The sequence below is a fragment of the Chamaea fasciata genome, unplaced genomic scaffold, assembly GCF_029207755.1.
Source record: "Chamaea fasciata isolate MVZ Bird 193981 ecotype frontalis unplaced genomic scaffold, bChaFas1.0.hap1 SCAF_7, whole genome shotgun sequence".
In the NCBI taxonomy this organism is placed as follows: Eukaryota; Metazoa; Chordata; class Aves; order Passeriformes; family Sylviidae; genus Chamaea; species Chamaea fasciata.
In genome coordinates this window covers 26,403,239-26,428,358 of record NW_027094092.1, presented here as the reverse complement: position 1 = coordinate 26,428,358, position 25,120 = coordinate 26,403,239, and the positions used below count along the sequence as shown (strand labels likewise).

The 25,120-nt window shown below is 39.0% G+C and overlaps 1 protein-coding gene across 3 annotated transcripts; it reads left to right on the top strand.

Annotated features, from left to right (window-relative positions):
• Window positions 1-83: 83 nt before the first annotated feature.
• On the top strand, window positions 84-24,219 carry TMEM87A (transmembrane protein 87A). 3 transcript variants are annotated; one of them, XM_066188113.1, is made up of 20 exons: window positions 84-253; window positions 1,680-1,737; window positions 5,356-5,453; window positions 6,257-6,373; window positions 7,949-8,002; window positions 8,107-8,163; window positions 9,737-9,884; window positions 10,583-10,644; window positions 12,533-12,716; window positions 13,530-13,629; window positions 14,346-14,439; window positions 15,332-15,404; window positions 16,456-16,560; window positions 17,686-17,744; window positions 17,961-18,064; window positions 18,406-18,479; window positions 19,632-19,693; window positions 20,640-20,695; window positions 21,877-21,907; window positions 22,234-24,219. In XM_066188113.1, exons 1-20 carry the CDS (start codon window positions 122-124, stop codon window positions 22,273-22,275), a joined length of 1,710 nt encoding a protein of 569 aa, XP_066044210.1. In that variant the 5' UTR covers window positions 84-121; the 3' UTR covers window positions 22,276-24,219. The 3 variants fall into 3 exon arrangements, with proteins under 3 accessions (XP_066044210.1, XP_066044209.1, XP_066044211.1); XM_066188112.1 differs by lacking the exon at window positions 15,332-15,404 and adding an exon at window positions 14,703-14,778; XM_066188114.1 differs by lacking the exons at window positions 84-253; window positions 15,332-15,404 and adding exons at window positions 1,548-1,580; window positions 14,703-14,778.
• The last annotated feature ends 901 nt before the right edge of the window (window positions 24,220-25,120 follow it).

The window sequence follows — 25,120 nt, the reverse complement described above, 5'->3', positions numbered from 1 at the left end:
CCCGGGCCGAGCCGGGGAGCGGCTCCGCCCAGCGCCGCTGTCGCCGGCCCACGGCCGCCGCGTCCCTCCGCGGGGAGCGGAAGAGGCGCGGCCAGCGCGGCGGCGGCCTCCGTACGGCGGGATGGTGGCGGCGCCGCGTTCCGGGGGGCGGCGGCGGCCCGGAGCCGTCCTGCTGCGGCTGCTGGCCGTGCTGCTGCTGGCGGGCACGGCGGGCGCCGGGCAGCGCTCCAAATGGCGGCTGCCGGTGCTCCTGGTGAGTGCGGGGAGCGGGCCCGGGCCCGCGGCCGCCGGGCCGGCCGGTGTGGCGACGGTCGGAGCGAACGTGTGCGGGCGGGAGGCCGCGGCTGCTCTGCGCGTCCTCCCCGGGCGGGACGGCTGCGGTCGGGGGCGTCCCTGCCCGGGCCGCGCCTCTGTGGAGCCTGACCCGGAGCTGGAGCGGGGGCTCGGGGCCGTGGCTGCCTCCTGCCTTGCTGCTAGGCTTGAGCCCTCTCTGGCGGGTCGGCGGTGGCGGCCAGCGGGAGAAGGCTTGTGCGGTAAATAGTCTGATGGGCGGCGGAGGGGGAGCCGCCCCTGCTCGTGGGGCCCGCGGGAAGGGTGGGAAGGAGGGAGGGTCCTCCCCAGCCTGTGCCCGGCCTCGGTGCGCCCTGGGCGGGGGAGGCCGGCTGGCGGCCCGCACCGTCGGGCAGCGCTGTGGCCCGGCTGAGAGGTGTAGGCCTTAGGGAAAGTGAAGGGATTTCGGCGCTTCCGATAAACCCTGCTTGCTTGAATTTGCGTGAAGGAAAGCTGCTCAAATTCTGTCGGACTTTATCAGGCAGTGAGAGTAATATGCGCTTCATGTGAGGCTTTTGAGCTTCAGGAACAAAACTGAAGGATCACGGTGAACACTCCTGTTGGTTCTTAGAACAGAATTTTATTTTTTGTTGGATGGTCCAGACCATCTCATCAGCAAGAAAATGGTAATCATTTCAACGAGTGTCAATGTGAAGTTGATTCCGCATGCAGATCAAAAATCCCCAAGCCTCTTAAACCATCTCTAAGAGTATGTTGAGGAGTGGTGAAGCATGACTGGAAAGTCCAGTAAGTCTGGCTCCAAATTTGATATATGCTTTCATTACTCTATTGACTTAAAACTCAGAATGGAAGATTATGTTTACTTAAGCTCAGTGACATTAAGCCTAATGCCAAAAGATTTTTGCATTTTATATATATATTTTTCTTCTAGTAGTAGCTCTGCAGACTATTACTGTGTACTTATATAATTTCTTAGCTAACTTCAGTATTTCTCCTACCCTGTTAGGTTAGACAAACACATTCCTGGAATCCTACCATAATCTCACTTTTTCAGTGAACCAAGGACATTTCACTTTCCCATGTATTTAGACATAAACTGTGGGGCTAGAAACAGAGGGGAGGCTTCAGTAGGGGTCGAACCAAGAGGGGAATTACTTCATTAACTGTACTTCTAATTGGGCATTCTTGTCAATGATGCTAATTTGCTGAATTTACAAAAGTGTCTGAGCCCTGCATCATAGGTGCACTCCACTCCACCATAAGTGTACCTGGAGGACTGGCAATAAATGGTAACTGCTTTTTATCATTTCTGACTTGTTTGGCTTGTGATTTTAGGGCTGATAAGGCATTAAGCCCACTAATACCTCTTCCTTTTTATGCCTTTGCAGGGGAAGAAGTTTAGCTTTGGGAAGATTCTCTTCAGCAACACCACCATTTTCCTGAGATGTAAGTGGTTACGAGGGATTAACCTGCTCTCTCTGCTTTTTGACGCCCCGCCTATTTTTAACATTGGGAACTCAAAACTCTGTGAAGTGTTTAACCAAGCTGGCTGCAGTGACAGCTAATCTAGCACTGCAGGAAAGCCACAGCTCTGATATGGTTGAGTCTGTTAACAGCTTTGGAGCTTCCCAGTTGTGATCTGTTTAGGTTGTAGCAGAAATGAATGGCTCTATTCATGCTGTCTGTGGAGAGGGCGAGATGGGGAATGGGACCATCATTTTGTTTCAGATAGTCGGTGCTGCACTCTACCGTGAGGTGTGCTTTCCTATTTAAGGTTTGTTACATTCCCTTATCTGGGAGATCTGGTGCCAGCTGGACAGGGGCTGTTTGTATACTGATGTAATTACAGAGGGCAATGTTTTTTGAAGCCTTGTTTCTTTTTAGCTGAGTGCTTCTGGGTGTGATATAGGAATGTTGCATACTGCAGCAGAGCTCTCCTGAGATGTGTTTTCTCCATCTGATCCCAGTGTATGAGTATGATCACCGAGTTTGTTCTGTCGAGCAAACGTGTTGGCAGCCATCCCATTTCTTCTGTGTATTGCTCTTGCTGATCTGGCCAGGTCTATGGGTTATGTAGGTTACTGCTCCAAGGAAAGTTTCTGTGAAATACCCTCTTACCTGTGAATATGAGGACAGCGTCTAGATAGCAATAAGATGTTGTAGAAGTGACTAGCTGGCTTAAAAAGGTGTGAAATCTGTGCCATGCACTTTGAATGCTTTAGGTGGTTGTTTGCACCAGTTTTTACCATGAGGGTAAGCTATTTTAGTCTCTTGTACCTGTACGTAACTTGTTGTTTTTCAGGTTTGATTTCCAATACATGCCCTTCTTGGGACAGTGTTTCAAGGAGAGTTTGTTGAAATGCCTGTCTTGATCCCACAGGAATCTGAAATAGGAGGGTAGTATCTGAGTGGTTGTTGGTGAAGAGCCATCCCTTCAATGTTAGGACTTTCCCTCTTGACAAGTGTAGCTGAGACACTGAGGTTTGCATTTTGCAGTGAGACAATTGCAAGTGTACAGCTGCAGGATCAAAATTAGAAATCTGCTGCTTGGGAAAATGAGGGGGGGGGGTTGAAAGGGCATTTTGGTGCTTTGGTAAGTTTTAGGCTTTCTTGTCTAAAGTTTATTATAGAAATAGTGTACTCATAGTAACATGTTGTCTAAGATACAGGTCTCTGAAGTGAAGTGTGTGGTAAATGTACTTGTGCCAAAATAACTGAGAGAAGGAACTAAGGCATGGAAAAAAAAATTACTTGTTGTAAGGCAGATCTGTCAGTAAGAATTCGATCCCCTGGCTCCTGATGTGGAATTGAATTACGCTGTATGGTCAACCTTTAAGCTGGCATTAAGCCTTAAAATTGTTTCATGAAGTCACCTGTTTTACATACCAGTGTGATTAAAAGATTTACATGTATTTGGAAAATGAATCACTCAAGGAGGAAGGAACAAAAGCTGGGAATTTACTAATTTTCTCAGCCTAGGTGAAACTTTAACTGCACCTGATACTGGGAAGCTTCAACTTCTACATGTTTTTTCTTTTCTACCCATACCTGTGTGGAAGCTGGTTTCCTTTTGTTTCCGGTGTGTTGCCTCCTACATCTGCTGTGTGTTGTTTGTGTGGGCACTATGACCCTTCTTGCCCATGGGTTGTTCATGGTTATCCTGAGCACCTGCATCTCCTTATCTCCTTATCTCCTTTTTTCTCCCTCGTCTTGATTTTCGTTGTTGGTTTGTTTTTTTTGGTTTGTTTTTTTTTTTACTCTGTATGGCATATTGGTGTCTGATGCTTTCTGCTTCTGACTGAGAAGATTGCTGCTGGCATGTAGTGTTGTCAATAATGAATTTATTTTTGTCTACTTTTCTGAAGTGGTTTTCTAGAAGGCATTTAGTTTCTTGTATAGGATAGAATAGAAATCTGATGGATTCCTGATAGAAATCCTGCTCTCTATAGATGAGTACAAAGACTGCATTCAAGTTGAATATTATGGGCTTTTGTTTGAAGGCTAAGGAACTTAGATTTCCATATTGCTGAATTCAGTAAATGCTATGGATACTTTTTCTGACTTGGAGTACTTCCTTTTCAAGGTTTGTGTAATTTTGATGTTCGCAGATATTGTGGATTGTTGTAGTGACCTATTTTACCTTTATGGGTTCTACTGCTGAATATGTAGTTGCCTATTTATTTTTCACAGAGGTATTTAAAAGGTATTTTTGAATCTTATTGTTTGCTAGCACTTTTTTTGAGATACTCCTCATTTGGCCAGTTTTATCAGAAGAACTTGTGTCATCAAAAAACTTGCCATCTGCCCATGTCATTGTAGTGCTTGTGCTGCCTTTTAGTTTTTGTTGTGCCCTCTGCAACATCTAGGGCAGTGTGGAACATGTATGCCTTGTTTTCATGCTTACCAGAAGGTGTCATAGGGAAACTCCTTTTTTTCAGTGATTTTGCTTAGATTTTCAGTGTTAAAAACTCAGTTGTTGAGTTTTTAGCTGTACACATATGTCTTTTAGTACTCACGAGGTGTAAAGTGGGATTAGTCAATTAATACCCTATGGGAGAGTTTTCCTTCTAATTGTTTTTTTTTACCTGCAGTGGTCAGTCAGTATGGAAACATTCCTTAAAAATGGATATGTAAGAAAGTTGTGGGTGCATCCTTTCATATGAATGTTGCCTGTAAAGTTGTGGGAACTTCTTAGCCACTGCAAGCATTCTGCTAACTCATAAGAGTTTTGCCATTTGTTGACTGGGGAAACAGAGATGTAATAATGTAAACGGCTCTTCCAAGACTGAATAATTTCTGCTCATTTTATTTAAGGGTCAAGCTTGCCTTCTTAATGTCAAATTCTCTTCACTGGGCTTTAGTTTAGGAATGAGATTTGAAACACAAAAACCCACACAGCCCTTCCTGACTAGGGGGAAAGTCTTTTGTTTGACTTTTCATGCATATTGTTACTAAAGTAAATCAAAGGAGAAAGTTGTCTTATTGCTGTTTTAGGTAGCATTGCAGCTTTGGCAGCATGGGCTAATGTATATCTTGCTTTTCTTTTGGGGGAGGTGGATGTTGACTGGCACAGTCTTACCTTCATTTCCTTGGTGATGACGTTGGTATATTTAAATTATATGTGGAAATTGCTTAGTATTATCCTGTTCCTAGCTTTCTCTGCCTGTTACATCTGCCCCCATCTCTGTAAGGGAGGGCCTTTTTGTGTACTCAAGGCACTGCTGTTCTTGTTTGGTATTTGCAGTTGCTGAAACATCCTTGATTGTCTTCAGGACAAAAAGTTTCCAAATGATCTGCAGCTCTTAATTAGAATTGTATAATGTTATAATGGAAATCTGTTCACATGTTTCTTTCTTTGAACTGAATGGCAATGAATTACTTGAGGAAAATATTTTTCTGTTGTTTTGCTCTCAGTTTCATTGAAATTAAAATTTTAATGAAAATTCAATGATTTCATTAAAATTTAATTACGTTGGTTTTGCACAGAATGGGAGGAAAAACTTTGAAACCTGGAAGGCAGATGGTGTCTTACATATCTCGTGTTTGATTTTTTGTTTGTTTTAGTTGAAGGAGATGAAAAAGCTTGTGAACCCTCCCAGAATTTCAATGTTACTTGGTACTTAAGGTACTCTGACTGCTACAATGAAGTCTTCAACTTTGGGGTAAGAATTCAGTGGAAAAACATAGGTTAATATTTTTAGGGGTAAGCAGATCTTGGGAGGAGGGAATTAGAGACCTCTCCCTTGTATCCACATTGTGATTTGGGCCTGAAAGACACATTCTTCCATTGGAAGATAACAAATTTCTGGCATAGAATTGAAATGATTGACAGCTTGCTGCAGTTGCAGGCTTTTTTTTGGATTTTGGGTCCAGTGGAAGTGTTTGTCAGAATTGTTTTAAACCCAGGAACTTAAGTGAATACATTAACTCTAAAATAAGTAAGTTTATGATAGTTGAAAATATTCTAAAGAATGCTTAATGACAGTGAATAGAAAGAATTGAATATTTACATGTTAAATCTAAAACCTGTTCTTTTTGGATGCACATTGCAAGCATTAGCAATTTCTACAAAATGTATGAAGTTTCTGTCAGATGTGGTAGAACATAATTGTGTTTTCTGTGGTTAATATTTTTCCATGTTTATTTAAATTATTAATTATGGCAGTTCTAACTACTAATATAACACAGGACTGAGTCTTCACTCTTGAAAATAATAATGCAGAGTTTGTTTCTGTAGACTGAAGTTTATATTTGCTGCTGCACCTCCACTTTTTAATTCTTATTCAAAGCCTGTATACCACCAATCTTTATCGTCTTGTGTGATTTTGATGCCTTTATTCTACTAAATTTGATTCAAGAGTGTGTGCAGAGGGAAACTATGGAGCTTTCGAGGTCTTGCGGCTGTCTACTGAGAGAAACCATTTGAAATACTTGATGCTAACCTGTGTTCTGCTCTGTTTGGCAGGATGAACAAGCAGATAACTATTTTGGGACTACGGCTGAAGAGCATCCGGGTTGGTCAGGATACTATGCCACTTCTTCTCTCCTCTTACAAAACTGCTCTGAACTCTTCAGGCCTCAGGTATGGGTAGAAACCTCAGAGTTTGCTCTGCTGTCTTATACAATATGTAGAGAAGGTGGTAATTCCTGTTAGATCTATTAGCATCCTATGTGTTTATGACAACCAAGCTGTGATGATAATTTCTTAGTTTTCCTTCACTTCTGGCTTGCTATTCAACGTTTTGCTCACGGTAGTGAAAAAGCCCCAACCAAATCACTGTAAAAGTGATGCAAAGTTCAATGCTTCTTTTAGTTTATGGTTTTGTATTCTGAATTTGTTTCATTTACAGGAGGCTACTGCTAGTTGAGTAGTAGAGTGGAGATCCCACTAAACTTGAATCAGTAAAGGACTGGCATTTATTACTCAGATAATGTTAATTTAGAATAATGGAAATGAATGTTGAAAAATTAGTTATTTAAGCACTGGTAGCAGGTTAAAAATGAAAAACAGTTGTGCTAGAACGTGTTTGAAATAACTCAAGTGAAAACAAGAAGACAATGCAAAATTAACATAGGGAGGTAATGTGCAGACATCAGATGTATATCAGCAGGCTGATGACAATGCCAGTATAATTTGCTGTCGTTCCTTAATGGTCTACTTAAGAGTTGAAGGCAGATTATGTAGTGTTGCATCTGTGTTCAGCCATTCCTCACTTAGACGAAAGATTATGTATGGATAGAAAATACTGGGAAATGTCTCATAACTGTTGAACCTAGCATTGTGGGTTGCTTTTTGGTGTTTTTGGTTGTTTGGGCTTTTTTATTGAGAAAAAATATAATGCCTAAATATGACTTTTAATAATCTGCTTGCATGCCTCTAATTCCTTTGATGCATGAAGATGGCTTGAAAGGTTTTTAAAAAGAAAGAAGAAACTCTATGAGGCATGCTTTTATATTTATTAATATGAGAAATGTCAGTTCTACTTTTACCTGTTTTTGTAGAAGAGATCTTGTGAGTTTAGCTGTGTAACATGAGCTTTGGCATCCTAGCTAAACATGCTCGTGAAAGTTTTTAAGGTTTTAAAAGTCTTTAAATTCTTCCTCATCCAATTCCTCTGAAAAGTCAACTGAATTTTTAACAATATATTCTTCCCAGAGTATAGTTTCTGAAATTTCACAGGAATTTCTTCTCTAGATTGTTTAGCTTTTTTCTTGTGGACTACCATTTTCACTAGATTTTGAGTCACCATAGTTCGTGAGAGTTGGCAAAATCTGGATCTCTAATAGGCACCCACTTATCTAGGGGCTTACTTTTTCATAGATTAAGGCAGGAATGTCAGAATCTTCTATCTGTTTGTGTAGTCTTTATCTAGTAATGGGGATACCCAACTGATTCATATTTCAAAAACAAAATTAACTTTGCTGATACCATGTCTGGTTTCTAAAAATAGATACATATTACTTGAGGGGAGGAAAAGTAGCTCTCAAATAAAGTATTCAAGACTCTTTGCATAAATGGTCAGTTGTTTCATTTAGAAAGGTAAAAACTCTCTAATACAGCTGTTCAAAGCATAATAAAGTTTACTGGAAGCTGTTCTGGTAATGTCATGTTACTGTGTGAAGTGTATAAATGCTTTACCTTTCTTATATCTTGCAGATTTTCTATAAAGAATTTGTTCGTCCAGAGCCTCTCTCACCTGAGAAACAAGAGGTAATTTTCATTTCCTTCTAATGAGTGAGTGTAGTCATAGATGAGGTAGTTTTGGCATATTGACTCATCCATTTTTCTGTGTGTTTTTTTCTTTTCCCCCTAAGGGCATAAAAGATAAGAAGGAGAGTGCAGGAAATCACACAATGGTGACAGATAAAACTGTATGTATACTGAGTTTAATCATGGCTTGTAATTCAGCAGTCTTATTTTGTTTGGGTTTGCCTTTTTAAATTTATGTTTCTTTGTCTAAGAAATTGTTGGTACCATGTTCTGTGGTTTTCTGACACTTGGAATTTTTTAGCTTGAAATTAGATTAGTGCTGTGTGAAAAAAGAGAAAACACAGTAGTAAACAGGGTAACTGCTTCTTCTATATGTGAAAGACAGAACTGATACCATTCAAACTAGTGGTATAAATTAAAAAATACATTTCTTTTTCTATTGTAATTTAAAATACTAATTGAAATTATCTTCTTTAAATGATGACTAATTCTTACAGAATACATTTGATTTTGTCTTTTGTCAGTTTTTTGAAACGCTGTACTTGAAAAGTTGACTGATTACTTTTGATTTTCAAGTCCCTTAGTATTTTTATTATATATAACATTCAAGACTTAACCAGGAACAATTTTCAAAATGAATGTCCTGGATGCCAAGAAAGAAAATGTATTTTACTCCTTGTGTACTTAAAGGGCCATTGGTTTTAAAGCTAAAATGTAAGTAGATGTGTGCCATTACAGAGTAAAGAATCAATGCGGCAAGAAAAGGTGGTGTTTTAAAGGCAAAATTTGTGTATATAAATGTATCCGTTTTCTTTCAAGTTTACTGTGTTTCTAAGTTTTATGTTTAGTTAATATTAGCATAAACTCTTTTTTTTTAATATATAATATTCTGTTTGCTTTGGGTGTTGTAGTCAAGAGGTTTCTTAAAAGAAATGCATGCTTTTAATACTGAATTTCTCTTGGAGAGGCCATTATAAAAAAAAATCCTTGTTGCAGCTCTGCCGCAGTCATGGCAGTGGCATACATGTAGATGGTCTTAGTTTTAACTTCAAAGCTCTTAGTAAATACTGTGGTTTCTGAGAGGTCTAGAGCTTCTTCAGTTGTGGAATTTACAGTTTTGTCTGCTGGAACTCAAAGAGATCTCAGATTTGTTTGATGGTGCAAATATTTATCTGGACATGGTTCCTCTGTTAATTTACTGGCAGGATTTGAGCTTGGTAGGTATGAGAGCTGTTGCAGGGACTGTAGTAGCAGTGTCCATAGGAAATGGCTACTGTGGAAATCTTTTACCTCTCAGCTACTTCTGTATTATGCTCTAAAATTCAGCCTTCATCAGGGGGGTGAGTTATGTAGCTCTGCAGTTCCCAAGGAATTGACTTCAGCAGGAATCTCTGTGGTGGTCCTAATGCTTCTGTAGTGAAAAGGAGTGTGGTGCTTTCTTGAATTCTTTGTAGCTTTTGCAGTACGCCAGTGTTTAATTTGCAAAAAAAAGTCTGATCACCTCCCAGGTCTTAAGAGGATTCTTCTGGAATCAAACAATTAAATTTTAAGTGTTATGTCTAATAAGTACATTTAAAATTTACATATCAGATACTTACTAACAAATTCTAGGTCTTGGAAGAGACAAAATTTATATTTACATGGAAGATACCACCTGTATGTGGCTAGTCTACTTCTGTCTTTTTCTTGTCTTCTCTTGACTGTGCTGTTTATGTGGAGATGTTTTATTTTCAGGCAATGAATGCTGTTATCAAAACTTGGCGAGATGGGCCGTATATATTTATTGTACAAATTGCTCTTAAAACTGCAAAGGATTCTACTGTCAGTCTTAAAAGGGCTGAGAGAACAACACCTTCGTCATATCAAACCAAACCCTTTACAAGTAAGATAGCTCTTTATACAGTAAACTGAAAATACAGCATTTTTATGTATTCCCAGTCTAAGTAGTCTAAGGTACTCTTAGTATGTACAGGATGGTTCAATTTCATAGGACACTGTCTTTTACTTCAAATAGGTAGAATATTACTACAGCTCATTTAAGAAAAGAGGTGATTGCTTCTGTCTTGAAGATCCTAAGACTGTTCTGTCAGTTTACTGATAGAAATCGAGAGTCAGTCCCAAGCATTTCAATTTTGAGGCTTGCTATTTTGTTTCAGAAATGTGCAGGCCAGTATAGTGATCTATTCTAATAAATCAAAGCGTAGAGTACAAAGATGATAATTATCACCTTGATACTACATTTAACAGTGCATTGATAACCTATTCAAACTTTAGAGAAGTTTAAAAATCTCCTTAAAAAGTGACCTTATATTTGTTTCTGAATTTTTCCTGTTACACATGAATCTCCAGCAAAAATTACTTTTAAGTGCTGCCATGGGTTACTTGGTAATAGTATGTAATTTTAACTGCATGCTTTTGGCTGAGTATGAGTCTTAGCTTTCTTTAATAAAGTGCAGGTTAGATTTAAAGGCCATGTGAAGATGTGGAATTTCTTTTTCACACTTAAGTGAAAGTCAGTTAAGTCCTGGCTTCCTCTTTTTGGTTCTTGTTTGATTTGCTTATTGGATTGTCTTTTGACAGTGACAGTAGAACTGAAGGGGCCATATGAATATCTTTCACTTGCAGACTACCCTCTGATGATTGTAAGTAAACCAGCTTTTCTTTGATCTATAAAATTGTCAGTTGATTTGAATGTCAATTAAATACTCTGCTGGCATACTTCAGGAAACACAAATCCAGTGTCTCAGGTGTAGAAGTTACTTAGCTGAGGGTGTTTTTTGGTTTGATGGGCTATTTTTGTTTGGTTGGGTTTTTTTGTACTGAGTACAGGGTAGGGAAAACACACACAGATTTCAGTTCCTTGCATGTGCTGCCAGTGTTGTCCTTCTCTGGATTGATTGAGTTGATGGTTGTTAATTTGTAGTTCCTGAAGTTATTAGTATTATTAACTCTAAACTAAGAAGTTTTACTGGTGCTGTTTTTCTCCTTAGCTCATATCTTGGAAAATCTGCTATTCCTTGCTTTTGTTTGCAGCTGCCCTTTCATTTGTCACTGCTTCCTTTGTTCTTTTACAGCTTAATCGTGCTTCCTTCACCAGCTGTCTGACACCCCATGAGGAGGTCTTTAATACTGCCTAGCAGTGAAAGCATAATTGAGCTAAAAAGAACTAATCCCCTTTTTATTCAGTGGAGTTATTGACTTGGTTTCTAGTTTCTTCTGTTGAGAATGCTAGACAATAAAGGAACTTAAAATGTTTATGTAGCGAAGACAGACTTTAGCTGGGGATCAATAACAAGTAAGGTCTCTAGTTTGACTGTATTGGCAAAAGCAGCCTGTCAATAATGGAGCTCAGCAGCATTTCTGAAACACACATTTTACTTCCTGCAGAAGCAAAAAGCCTCCAGCAGCTCTCAGCTGTATTGAAATGTAATTCACGAGTGTGAATATCCCATGTAACAGGACCAGAAAAGAATCTGTATCTCTAAATTAGTTTTCTCAATGGAACATCTGCATGTGAACTATCTTGCCTAGGTTCTTACCATTTGAACTACATGGATTGATCAGGTGTGAAAATGTAAGGATCAGTAAGCTACTCTCCTAAGGAAGGTGTTTTCAGTTAGTGAAAGTTTTGAAGGATTGTGCAGTTGATTTCAGTATTTACTTGGTTTAAAAAAATCTTTCTGAAAGAGGAGACTGCTTGATTATTAAGCACTTGTCCTATGCTTTGACTACTTCCTGCTATTACTTAGTGTCTTACTCTCTCCTAATTCCTCTTCTTAATCTTAGTGTCCTTTTGAAAATTTTAACTTGCGTTGGTATGATTAGAAAATTGAGCATTGAGTAACATTGTCAAGCTTACTATTTGCTTTATGAGACATACCATGAAAAGTTCTTCTGAAGCAAGTAACACTGAACCAAACAAAAATCACAAAATTTTAGTATTTAAATGAATATCTGGATTTCTTTCTCAGCTGCAGGATTTTTGCTGGCCTATAACTTGGTCAAAACCTGAGTTTCCTGGAAATTAGTTTTTGAGAAAAGTTGTCAAATTGTTTGAACATAGGGCATACAAGCATTAGTTGCTTATCTCTGTTCTGTGGAATGGTGTCTAAAGGTGGCCTGTGAGTTTATTTGCAGAGTACTGTAAATGTATGATGAAGTTATTAATAGAACAATACGTGAGAACGCCTAGAGTTTCTAGTACTTGATGATTTGCTTGAATTCTTACCTTTTTGGAATCTAGTAGCTTGTATGTTCCTTAGAAGGAATTGCCTGTGAATAAATTGGCAGACTATTCTTCAAGGGAGAAACTGCACAGAAATTCAATTACTCTCATTTGCTTTGTTGAGAGATTACTCTCACTGTTAAAGAGTCCAGAGAAGACAAATAAAACAATGCTTGTCTTTAAAAACTTCTAAAGTTGCTATACTAGGAGAGAAAATAGAGTTGTCTTACACCTGTGGAAAGGAAACAAGGAAATTATTTTTCTGGGTCTGACATTCCTATTTCTTTGTTCTTTCTGTGTAATAGTTTTTCATGGTGATGTGTATTGTGTACGTATTCTTCGGGGTTCTGTGGCTGGCGTGGTCAGCCTGTTACTGGCGGGATCTCCTGAGGATCCAGTTCTGGATTGGTGCTGTTATCTTCCTGGGAATGCTCGAGAAAGCCGTTTTCTATGCCGAGTTCCAGAACATCCGCTACACGGGCGAGTCCGGTACGTGGCAGCTGCATTGTGCAGGGTGACTGATGGGGCATAGCACTAACGACTTAGGCTAAATTGGGGTGGCAGATATTTGTTGACTATATGATTACTTGAGGATTGTTTCAAAACAACAGGGAACCAGAGTTTCTGTATTTCTGTATATGATAAGCATCATGCTCCGTGTTCTTCTAAAGCTAAAATGCTGTTGCTTTCTTTGGCTCCTGAAAGTAGTGTCTTAGGTATATAGAATGTTACATTCTGTGCTGCAGTGCTGGTTTTAAGTTTAAAATAGGACTTGCTCAGTGTAGCTTGTAATTAATTTCTCACAATTGGTATTGGCCTTGAAAAGATATTTTGAAACTCCTTGTTCAACATGACAGCGTAGACAACTCTTAGTATTTAACCCATACTAAGGGTTGAATGGGTTTATTCATTCAATAATGAATAATCCAGTTTAAGAGATTTCCTTTACATAAAACTCTTACTCTAGTTTTGAGTTTCAGGCTGGATGCATACAAATGAAACTCTGCAGGTAAAATGTCATTATGACTTTGCTAATTGGCCATACCCATGGTGCAGATGGTTTTGTTGGTTGACTTGTTTGAACGAGTATCTAGGCTGGATGTCAAATTTTTCAGTAGCTTATTTTTTATGCCAAGTGACCTGTCTTTTCTGAAAGCTAACTCCAGACGTAGATAATAAAAAGATTATGCACTTAAATAGCCTACTTTCTGTGTCTGCTATCATACTATAATTGCAGGCAGTAGTTAATAAAACACATACTGTATTTTAATGAGCTAACTTCCTTCTCTTTGCTTTTGGTAGTTCAAGGAGCCGTAATACTGGCTGAACTTCTTTCTGCTGTGAAGCGCTCCTTGGCTCGAACTCTGGTCATCATAGTCAGCCTGGGATATGGGATAGTCAAGTGAGTAATTCTGTTACAGGTTTGTTGTGTTCTATTTAAAGGGTTTTCACTATTGGTTTTTAAGAATTTAGGGCAATATTTATCTCGCTGTATTTTTCTTGTTAAAAGGTAAGTACTTTAGTTAAGTGCTATGAAGATCAAGACTTCTTTACTAGTAAACAGATACTGTGATTACTCTTCTTTCCATCTACTTCTGTGTGCTACTGTAGGGTGGGTTTCTGAGTCGTTGTTGAGATGCTCCACTGACTGGAATAGGAGCTTTGTGGGCCTGCCTTCTGAGTGAGGGGCAGCTTTTATAAATGGGGTAGGTCAAGAATCATTGATAGGGGAGGGGATCTGCTTCAGTAAGATTGTGGCTCATTTGTCTGTCGACAGCTGTATTTAAAAACACATGTTAGGTGGCAGTGGGAATTTTTGGCAAGTGTGGGTTTGCTGGGGGAACTGGTGAAGAAGGGGGATGAGACTTAGTGAAATGGTCATGGAAAGCTAAACAGGTTAACTAAGAAACAGGACTGTTGCTAGCCTCTCCCTTAGTCACATCATACTGTAAGTCTGAATAGTAAGTTTTAAGAACCAAAATAATATTTCTGGATCTAAATATGGTTTCTTACAAGGACCTTTTATTCATATGCTTCATACCTTTTGTTTAGATTCAAATTGACATGACTTCACTTTTTGTTCCCCACTTAATTTGAGTTTCACTTTGTTTCCTACAGGCCTCGCCTTGGAGTGACTCTTCACAAAGTAGTTATGGCTGGAGCCCTTTACCTGTTATTTTCTGGCATGGAAGGTGTTCTTAGAGTCACAGGGGTCAGTAATAACTGCTTGAATTTTCCCATGTGCCATAGATACTATTGGCTGTATGTACTTGTGTGAGAAGCTGCTTTCCCTCCCCCTCCTCAGCAACAACCATCCCAAATTCCCACTGCTCTGGTTTTGGAGGCTGTGCCTGGGGAAGTGTGTGTGAGTGGTGCTGCTGCTGGGTTCCTTAAGTGCACCTTGGAATGTGGATTTCTGTTATTCTGTTTTTGGGATAAAGTATTTAACCTGTCATATATTTGATACTTTTCCAGTTTTTCTATGACACTGTGGCTCTGATAGCAAACTTGGCCCTGTCCATGATTGATGCCTGTATTATTTTGTGGATATCCTTTTAAAAACTGCAGAATGCTACAACCTTATTCATAGCTTATTTCTGTCTTGCACTTAAAAGGAATAAAAGGTGTTTTGCTTGTTTCTGTTAGGACTTTGATAAGTTTATGACATACATGCAAAGGCAAGTTTTGCCTTCTTAGTCAAACTCAGTTGCCAGTGAAGTTTTTAGTTCATCCAGGGGTAGTGTAAAAGATTTAATTACTACATCTCTAACAAGCTGGTTGCTAGTTTTCTGTAATGGACGTGGATAGAGCAATTAATCACAGCAACTGCCTCAGCAGAGACTCCTAACAGTGCTAGATTGACTTAATCTGGAAAATGGCTTCTTACCTTGCTGGTGGAGAACTGAGAACTGACAATGTGGTATTGTCAGTTCCACTCTGTGCATTGCACTAAACTCTTGGTTCAAGCTCTCTGTTTCTGCAGCAAAACTTGGAAGTGTTGTGGTGGCGTATTTGTGGTCTCTCATAAAACGGCCTGACCCTCCTCCCTTCTCTACTTTGTTTTCTTTTCAGTTTGTTCTTATTGGCTCTCTCTTTGTCTCCAGGCCCAGAATGATCTTGCCTCCTTGGCTTTTATTCCCCTGGCTTTCCTAGATACTGCCCTGTGCTGGTGGATATCCTTCACTGTTTTACTTGATGGGGTGTGTTTTCTTTTGAATTTGGTTTTGGTTTTTTTCTGAGTCTTTTTTTGGCTGAACTTTTTTTAAAAAATAAGATCCAAGTATGTATTTTTTTTTTCTTCTAGTAAAGGTTATAAAAGTTCTGTAATTGAGTGTTCGGGTAAGCTTCTGCTGCCTACTGCTTACCTAGTTTTTATTGAACTGGATGTGTCTGTGTAAAGCTGCTCCAGAATATAGTCTGTCTGTTACCAGAATCTCATTGTTGAGTATGAAAGTAATTTGTTCTAGTGTAACATGTCCTGGCACCAGAGCAGTAGCCTGTGAAAAAATGACTCAGTTTATGTTTTGGGGAGAAGGTTGCTCAGCAACACCAAACCTAAAAGTCTTTCTGTAAAATTCAAACTTGTTTTGAAATAAGTGACAAAATGAGGCAGTGTTTATTTTTTGGTGTCTTGACGTACTCATTCCAAGCAACCACAGTTTTGTGTGACTTCAGCAACTGACATCAAATTCTGAACTTGTCTATAGCAAAATCCGTGTAAAGTGTTCTTAGTGAAAGTCAATCACAAAAGCTCTACTTAAAATGTGAATATCTTGCTGCCCAGCTGTGACTACCACAGTTCTCCCCTATCATGATGTCTCTCCTAACCACTTGTTTCATCACTGCGCAAATAAAATTAAAGAAAATGTGAAGGCCTCCATATAGATTAAATAGATTTTAACTAATTTCTAGTCCAGACTTTACTTTTCATTTATCAAAAGCACAGCTGACTCTTTCCTGAGGGAATGGGCCATAGCCCAAAATAGTTGTTTGGATACCATCTTTGTGTGACAAGAGTTACAGATGTAGATGACTAAATAACTTGAAAAGGATAGATTTTGCTCTCTGGTACCTTTGTCATAGGATGAATCTTTTCCGCTGCTGAGAATGGTCTAATGTTTGGGAGGGCTACGTGTGTGATGGAGAGAGCTGTTGATTGGAAGGTCTGTGTCCTCCTTTGTGACCAGCTTTTCCCTTCAGAGACTTTTCCTTGACTTTCCATACATATTCATCAGCTTAACTCAAACAATGAAGCTGCTAAAACTTCGAAGGAATGTTGTGAAACTGTCTTTGTATCGGCACTTCACCAACACACTCATCTTGGCAGTAGCAGGTAAGCAAAAAATTATTCCACTTAAATAAAACCATTTTTTCATTTTCATATGGGGCTTGATTTGGTCACTAGAACAAATTTTTAAGTTTGGTGACCTTTTGTAAGTACAATCAAAATTCTTGGTATTTCTAACACTTCATCCATTTCTAACAGTGGGTGTTTGCCAAGTGTTATGTTGGTATGTCAGAGACAGTGGATTATTAGTCCTGATGTTAACAAGATCAGTAGTTCTGTGTCTCTGTTAGCTCCTCTAACACAGCACTTCAGTCCCACTTCAAGCAGCCATGGGTAAAAGTTTATTATTATGTTATGCTGTTAAATTCACAGAGATACTTTTTTGCCAAAATTGAAATATCACTGTATACTGTGGGATTTTTAAGATGTATGAAGATCAGAGTGATTCTTGGAAAAACTAGTTTTGTAACATAGCGCCCTCTCTATTCTGGAAGAATACAGATTTTTCCATTTATAGTAGTGGTGAACTGAACTTCAAGAGTAAATCTCTTGGTGCTTCCAGATACACTGCTAACAATACAATGAGCAGAAAACTTCTAAAGACTGTGCTTTTTAATTTAAGCAAGCAAAAAAATACTTTCCTTTTGAACAACAGCTCTGATGAAATTCCTTTCAGCACCTGTTTTTTAATTACTTTAAAATACTTTAGTGGAGGGAAGTCTTTTCTAAAACTGTGGTAAGAGCATAGTTCGAGTGTTGGAACTGTTGTGGGTCAAGATCTGAATCTTAGGGCATTCAAGCAGATTAGATTGTTCAGTTTCTTCAGGGTCAGCTTTACTTGTCAAGTGATAAGGAAACCATGGTTTGAAGGCTAGATAAAAGTGATATAAGAATAATAAATAGGAATTAGGAGTTGGCTAAATACTTCATATTTATTTATGTCTTGTACCTGTGAAAAAACATGAGTAAAATATACCAGTTGGTGCCTAAATTTCTGTGTAAGGTCAGTGCAATAGAGCCATCGCTTGTTTTCCAAAACTATTAAATTGGATTTCAGGATTTCAGTATTGAGGTCTTTGATCTTTGTTTGGGAAACACGGTCCTGTTAGTGGGGTATTTAAATTGGCATTTTATGTAGTAATAAGCAGCTTGTTTGTTGGAATATTGCAGCATCTATTGTATTCATCATCTGGACAACCATGAAGTTCAGGCTGGTGGACTGTCAGTCGGTGAGTTTATATTAAATGCTTTCTACAGTTGCTGCCTCTTGATAAGTTTATATTTGGCAGTGAGATTGCCACAAAGCACCACATGCTAAAATTCTCACTGTTGCGGGTAATGAGCCTCTTTGACAAATGCCTGTAGTTCAGCCTTGGAAAGAGATGAAGACATGAAGTTTCTTGCTTCACAACATCTTTTGTTTGTGCTGCTGTTTTTCTTGACAGGACTGGCAAGAGCTATGGGTGGATGATGCCATCTGGCGTTTATTGTTTTCAATGATCCTTTTTGTCATCATGATTCTGTGGAGACCATCTGCTAACAACCAAAGGTTCAGCTTTTCTTACCTCTTCCTAAAAATATTGGTGTTTGGGAATGCTTGTTTATTCAAAAAGCACTGGTGGGTGATTTTTAGTTGCTGTGCACTGATCAATAAGCAGTGTGTGTGGGGAAAAATAAACCTAGAGAAGTTACACACATAAAATCCAGTCTGTTCCTGGTGCTCAACTTACTTAAAAAGAGGTGACTTAAACTTTGGTTATGTGGTTTGGCATCGGTCTAAAAACAATGAACTACACAGAATAATCAAGCCATGTCCATGTTGGGGTATTGGATCTCTTGGGAGACAAGACATAGAATTCTAAGATAGCTTTCGTTCTTTAACTTCTATAGGTTTGCTTTCTCACCACTGTCAGAAGAGGAGGAGGATGATGAGCAGAAAGAGCCAATGTTGAAGGAAAGCTTTGGTAAAAGAAAAAGATTTTTCCACTCAATTTCAGTGTTGAAAACAGTTCTTTGGAGGAAGGTGTCTTGCTCTGGTAAAAATTTTATTATGCAGGAAAAGCAGAGTCAATTGCCATTGATGCACGGAGTTCTAGAGGAAACACCGGCTTTATGTTTAGTATTTACATTGCCTATTTAATTCTGGGGTTTTCCATTGACACTGAAAACACTGCTACTGCTTTCATGTCCAGTGGACTTTGTTTGATAAAATATGTCATGTCTTAGGTTTTAATCCTGTTTTGCTGTCAAGGATCTCTTGGATATTGTTGGTAGGCTGTAGTTTAGTGTGCAGCTCTCTTCTAAAATCCCATTTAAGAATTTTCATTGAACTTTGAAATCTTCTTTTCTACATTAGGGCTTAGCATAGGAATATCCAGTGTAAACATAAGCATGAATATGTTTATTTGTGAAATTGTCTATTGTAACACCTCTATAAGCTGTGTAAAAGGTAGGGCCACATGCCTACTGCTGTCTGTCCACAAATCAGTTATGCTGGGATGTATCAGTGCTGTTTGGCTTGTTTAGGAGCTGAGGAGAAGTCTGTAATCCATTAGGTGCGTTTGACAAACCAGCGCTATCTGGCTGTCTGCCAGGCCGGGAGATGCATGCTGCTTCTCAGCTTTTAAGACAACCAAGTGGCTGGTAAGCAGTCAGTAGGTAAAATAAACTTTGGGAGCTGCTTGTGTCTCAGAATGGTTGAGGCTGGAAGGGACCTCTGCAGGTGACTCTGTCCAAGCCCCCTGCTCAAGCAGGGTCACGCAGAACACATTGCCCTGGACCGTGTCCAGATGGCTTTTGAGTACCTTCTAGGATGTAGATTTCACAGCTTCTCTGGGAACTATGTCTGAATTCTATGCTGCTGATGTCTGGCTTAAATAAAAGGACTAGAAATTTATATTTCCTAGGTAAAACTTTAAAATTCAGTAAGAACTACCTATTCCACCTGTCAGGAAAAAATACTGCAAGCCCTTCAAAGGGGAAGCTGTCTAAATCATTAGCTTGTCTAACTCTGTCTCTTTGGTGAAATATCCTGAATGAATACTCAACACTTTCGCTTACAGTCTATGAGCAATTATAATTCCGTTACCTCAATCTTTTTCTTCCTTTGGCTTCAGAGGGAATGAAAATGAGAAGTACAAAGCAAGAACCAAATGGGAATGTAAAATCAAACAAAGTTGTGAGTATGACCTCTGTAATTCGAAGAATATATGTTCATCTCTTCTTTGTATACTGCCATTAGGAGCACACAAATATGCCAACTTTTGAGCCAGTAAATGGGAGCTTTTTGGTTTGCTTCAGTGTGAGTCAAAAGTATCATAAGTTAGCACAGTACTGCTGAAAAGAAAGTAAATACAGGTTTCTCTCAAGATTTCTTAACTTAAGAATTCAGTCTGTTGTTTAGGAATGTTTCTGCAGTTCAGTGTAGATAGAACTGTGTAATACAATATTCTGATAGTGATTAATACAGTATTTTTACAAGTTTGTCAGTCTGAGAGGGAGCCTAAGCTATATTTTAAATAAATTGCCCTCTGGTTTTGAGATTTGTGATTCATTTCTTGAATGGGGTGATGTTGTATATTTTTTATGTACCTACCTAAATACTTTGGGGGAACATGCATTTTTTCTGTGTGGCTTATAAGCAAAGCAACCAATGGCTTTCACATTCATCTAAGAGGCCGAAAATATGTTTTGGAATCTTTTAATAGAATTCATGCACAAATTTAAAAGTGGAAAGGACTTGTATGAATTCATTATAATAGCAGTCATATTTTCGTCAGTAGCATTGTTTTTCTCAAGGGCTGGTTGCAACTGTATACTACTTACTGAGGATAGATAAGATGAAAATCAAACTTTGCTATTTTGTGAGGGGGTGGTGATGAGGACTGTTACAGGGTTTACAGCAGGTGGGTGGGTTTTTTGTTACTTTTTTCTCCCCCTGAAATATGTTTTTTCTAATCCAGAAATCAAATCGAAGGAGTTTTTTGTTTGTTTGTTTTTAATTTTTTAACTGACATTATAAGTACATTGGTTTTTGTCAAGTAGGTTGAGAAGAAAAAGGCTTGCCTATGACAGCATTGTGGGAAAACTGACTTTTGTTTTCTCTTTAATTTCTGTACTTGTAGCAAGAGGATGATCTGAAGTGGGTAGAGGAGAACGTTCCTTCATCGGTGACAGATGTGTGAGTGTTTTTATAGTCACAAAAAGGGAGGTTCTTTTCCCACAGGAATACATTAAAATGCTTTAAAATACATTATCACTTGTATGCTGCACTTCCATGGGCAGAGGCTGGGTTCAGCCTGGTACTGGCCTCTGATCCCTTGTATGCAGTCTGCTGGGGTTGCACACAGGCTGACGTAAGGAACAGTCTCTTGGAATGTGAAACCATAGCCTGGTCTGCACGTTACTAAAGTTGAAACAATATACATAAATCCAGGAAACAAAGGATAAATGAACTGCTTTCTAGTGTTCTGAAAAGACCTTAGAGTATCTTGCTGAATGTAAACCATGGAATAATACAGCCCAGTTTTCAGCTTTATCTGGAACATCTGATGTCATTTTTGTGCTTATTTAGTATATAAGGTAATATACAGGTAATATAATCAGCTGTGTATTCTGTCTGTATCTCTCCTGCTTTCACTGACTTTTACATGCTAGAAGTGTCAGTGCCTGTGTCTACATTTTTCATAACAAAACCGAAGTTCATACGTAAATGTGTTCACAAATTTGAACAGGTAACTTTGACAGAGGATCTGAATTGAAGTATGAAACTTTGCTTGAACTTAGGTAAAGACAAGAAATTAGGTGAAGTTTTAAGAGGAAAAATGTGCATTTTCTCAACGGAATTTGGTTTTCCCAGTTCTAATACTTATTTTTTGAAGACTGATCAGATTTCTTGAGAAATAAAGGACTAGACTGATATAAACTAGGAAAGGGCACTTTGAGGTAATCTGCTGCAGGTTTTCTGTTTCTGAGAGTGTGATTGGGGTTGTGAAGAGCGAAGATCCCAACAGATGGGAGATCTGTTGTAGCTGGAAAGGCTGAAGTACCAGTGGAACTTGTTTGACTTCTGGGACATGTTTTTACAACATGGTCCCAAATTGTAATGTCTTCAGTGCAGTTCAACAGTGTTCCTGTACGAGTGAAGCAGCTTATTTCATGGCAACTTGGAAATTGTTCATTTGGTGATGAGAAACACTGTAAAAATTTTTTTTTAAATTCTGAAGGTCATTGAGGATACTCCTTGGGTGTCGCTCTGTTTCTTTTCTGTACCCTGAAAAGCAATGTAAGGTTGAAAATGATTGTCAGTATGCTCTTAGTATGTGCTCTAATTATTTTAACTTTCTTTTCCCCCCACTGTAGTGCTCTTCCAGCTCTTCTGGATTCAGATGAGGTCAGTAAAGAAATCTTCACTTCAAATTAGTCTTCTGACATGCCAGGGGAGTCATGAGTCAGCTGATAAGATCTTGGCTTATTAGAACTGGACTCTGCTTATGTCAGTGCAACAGTAAAGTACTGCAAGAGGGGAAGGATAGTGGGAACAACCATGATACCACTTCTTAGAATACAAATGTAATTTTAGAATAAGTGGTGTATCTGCTGTCTAAGTTGGACTTCTGACTTAAAATGCATTTGAATGTTGTTTGTTGTGAATGTGCATGTTCTGAATATTGTAAATCTACTGGGGAAAATGACAAGATTGGGTATTTTATTTTGCAGGAAAGAATGATTACCCACTTCGAAAGGTCCAAAATGGAATGAAGGAGTAACTTTTTGTTCTTGGAAGTGGAGACACCTCTTTTAAAGTTGCTTGGTGGAGCAAGTACATCCTGCTGATTTGTCTCTTGATCTCAGCCTTGAAAGTTTGATGCTTTAATGTCATGGAGGGTGTCTTGCTGTGGAAGAAGTTCACAAGGACATTATAAACGTTTTGGAAATTTGAATTTAAAGTTGCTGCAAGTTTGGATTTTTAAGCAATTGACGTGTACTATTCCAGCACCTTCTGTAACTTTTCAAATATTTAATCTGTGAAACTAAAATTCCTAATGTCTGCTTGAGGAGTTTATATTTCAATGTTAAAATTGACACTTAGAGGTGAACTGCCTGTACCTTTTTGGGGGGAGGGTGGGGACAGATAGAAATAAGCACTGAACAAACAACAGACCCATTTTCTGGTAGATAACAACTGCTGTTGTATGTCATGTGTCCAATATGCATGAGAGAGTTTTAGAGAGAAGCTCCTGTTGATGAAGAAAATTAAGATGCCAGAAAGGAAATATTTGGAAAAGTTACAGTGATATGAGTTTTTAACAAAATCAAGTGCAATTTTATTCATAACACTGTGTATGAAAGATTTTCTATTTTAAATGCCATTGACCTGCAGGTAACAGCTGCCTAGAGCTAACACTTGGTATTGTGGCACATCTCATTGCCGGCAATGTGGTGGATGCCTGGAAAAATGATTTGCCCCTACCTTTCATGTGTTGCATGATTTAATTTTAAAAAGTCCCCCAACAAATAAAACAACAAAAGCAAACATCACCAGAACCACTCCTGCAGTGCTCCACAATTGCTTGACTACACGTTAAGCAGATATTTATAGGATGTCTCAGCAGAACTCTTCTCCCTTTACGTGTAACATCTCCCACCAAGAAGTTGGCACTCATCTACGAGAAGATGGCCTTGCTTTCTAGAGGTGTGAGCACTGCCTGCCTTACTTGAAAGAGGTTTTATGGGGACTCCACAGCGCTGGGATAGTTCTGTTCCCCAATGTCTGTTTAGAATTGCTTCCCATGTGAGTGATTTGAGGCTGGGCTTTCCTGTCCCAGCTGGTCCCTGTGGCCAAGAGCTATTCTGAGATCACTGTGTTTCAGTCAAAGTTGCAGGTTTCTATTCTATATAATTGTATTTTGTTTCTCCTTTTGAAATGAAAAAGAGCTTTTGGACAATGTTCCAGTTTTTGCTTGGCTGCAACAGCTGAAGTTGCAATAACTTCCTCATGGAAACCTGTCGTGGACTGTATGACAAAAGCTCTAATTTGGGTTCATAACCTTTAAAAGTGATGATTAGGAGGCAAGCAGCAGCTGGATATCTAGGAAGCAGATGTGGCTGCTGCTGGAACAGCGTAGAGCGTCAGCTTTTCTGGTTCTTCTCATAGCTATGTCAGCAGAAGTGAACATGTGCCTGTACTTCATTCATTCCACTGTAAGGTCCAGTAACTTAGCTGTAGCTCCTTTTTATCAGCAATTCAAGCTGAAACATGGCACTTTACAATACAGTAGCTGAGGCACAAGGACACAGCATCTTCTGCCAGCTCTGTTGTGGGGAGGGCAGATGGGCAGAGAAAGAAAGCTGTGGCTATAGCACGTCACTGCTTCTGCAAGAGTTGCTGGAGCTCTTCTTCCATCCTCTTCAGGCCACAGATAGAATCTTTAATTAGAAACCAATTCTAATTTGCTATGCTTAATTGATAGAGATGAAAAAAATATTACCTCCATGTCCTTTTGGGGAGAGGAAATTTTGTGAAATAAAGCTACACAAAGCTTGCTATTTAATTTTTTTTTTTGCTTTCATTTTTAAAGAAATCCTATTGTTTTGGGTTGTTTGGGTTTTTTTGAAACAAATAGGTAAAAATGTTCTCTACTGGAAGCACAAAAGTTTGTATGTACTATTTAATAAAGGCTAGGCAAAGAGTAGAAAGGCTCACATTGTGTCCTTCCAGTTTCCTACGCCCTCTTCTCTCACATGAAGTGTTACCACCTTCACAAAGCTGCCTGATTTTAGCTCTTCAGTCCATGGCATATATAATGGAGTTATTATCAACAGTTTTTTTAAGATTGAAAAGGAAGTCTGTCATTTGAAAACCTAATGGAGATAGGGCAAATCATAAATTTCTGAAAAACAGTAAGAGAACCAACTACTTTCCCTAATTGATATGTAGTAATAGTTTAATTAATTTTAAAGCCAAAATAAACATAGTAGCCGTGTGGTGCTTTCAGCCTCTGACTACAGGCGTCTTAGGCAATCTGTGTAGCCTTCTACCAGATTGTACCATTCTTGTACTCACTTCCAGTAGTATTTAAAGTTGTCCTGAATTCCACAGGGAGCTTGTTGACCCCTTAGTTAGCAACTTTTGTTTTTTCATTGTTTAGCAGAGTTTCTGTATTGTTGGAAAGTAGCATCTGCTTCCTAGCCTACAGCAGGTGTGTGCTGGGACTTGTCTGCAGTCTTTGGAAGAAGCTGTGAGAGTCCAGCTCCCACAGAATTGTGCAGGCTATGGCATTGTCATTGCAGGAGAGATGCCAGGGGGTGAGATGTGGGTGAGGAGCAAAGGGTGTGTTTGCAGGTTGCATCGAGGTGGCCTCTCCCTCAGTAGCATGTTTAATCAGGTATGTTAGTTGTGCTGAGGGATCTTTGCCTCTTCTGAAACCTGATCTTTCTCCTAAAGACATACTGGCTCCATGACTTGTAAAAACTCAGGAAAGCTTCAGTGAGCTAGCTTGATTGAATGCTTGAAACCAAAAATCCTGCAGGTTATTACCTGTAATTACATAGTCAAGGAAGACAATTCAAATTTATCCCCCTTCTTTCAAAAACAAACCATGCA

Excerpts from the sequence above, each read along its gene's own strand:
- TMEM87A (XM_066188112.1), top strand. The coding sequence starts at position 122 with ATGGTGGCGGCGCCGCGTTCCGGGGGGCGGCGGCGGCCCGGAGCCGTC. Across the intron at positions 8,164-9,736 it reads CAATGGTGACAGATAAAACT|GCAATGAATGCTGTTATCAA; the intron begins GTATGTATACTG and ends TTTTATTTTCAG. Across the intron at positions 21,908-22,233 it reads CTCTTCTGGATTCAGATGAG|GAAAGAATGATTACCCACTT; the intron begins GTCAGTAAAGAA and ends TTTATTTTGCAG.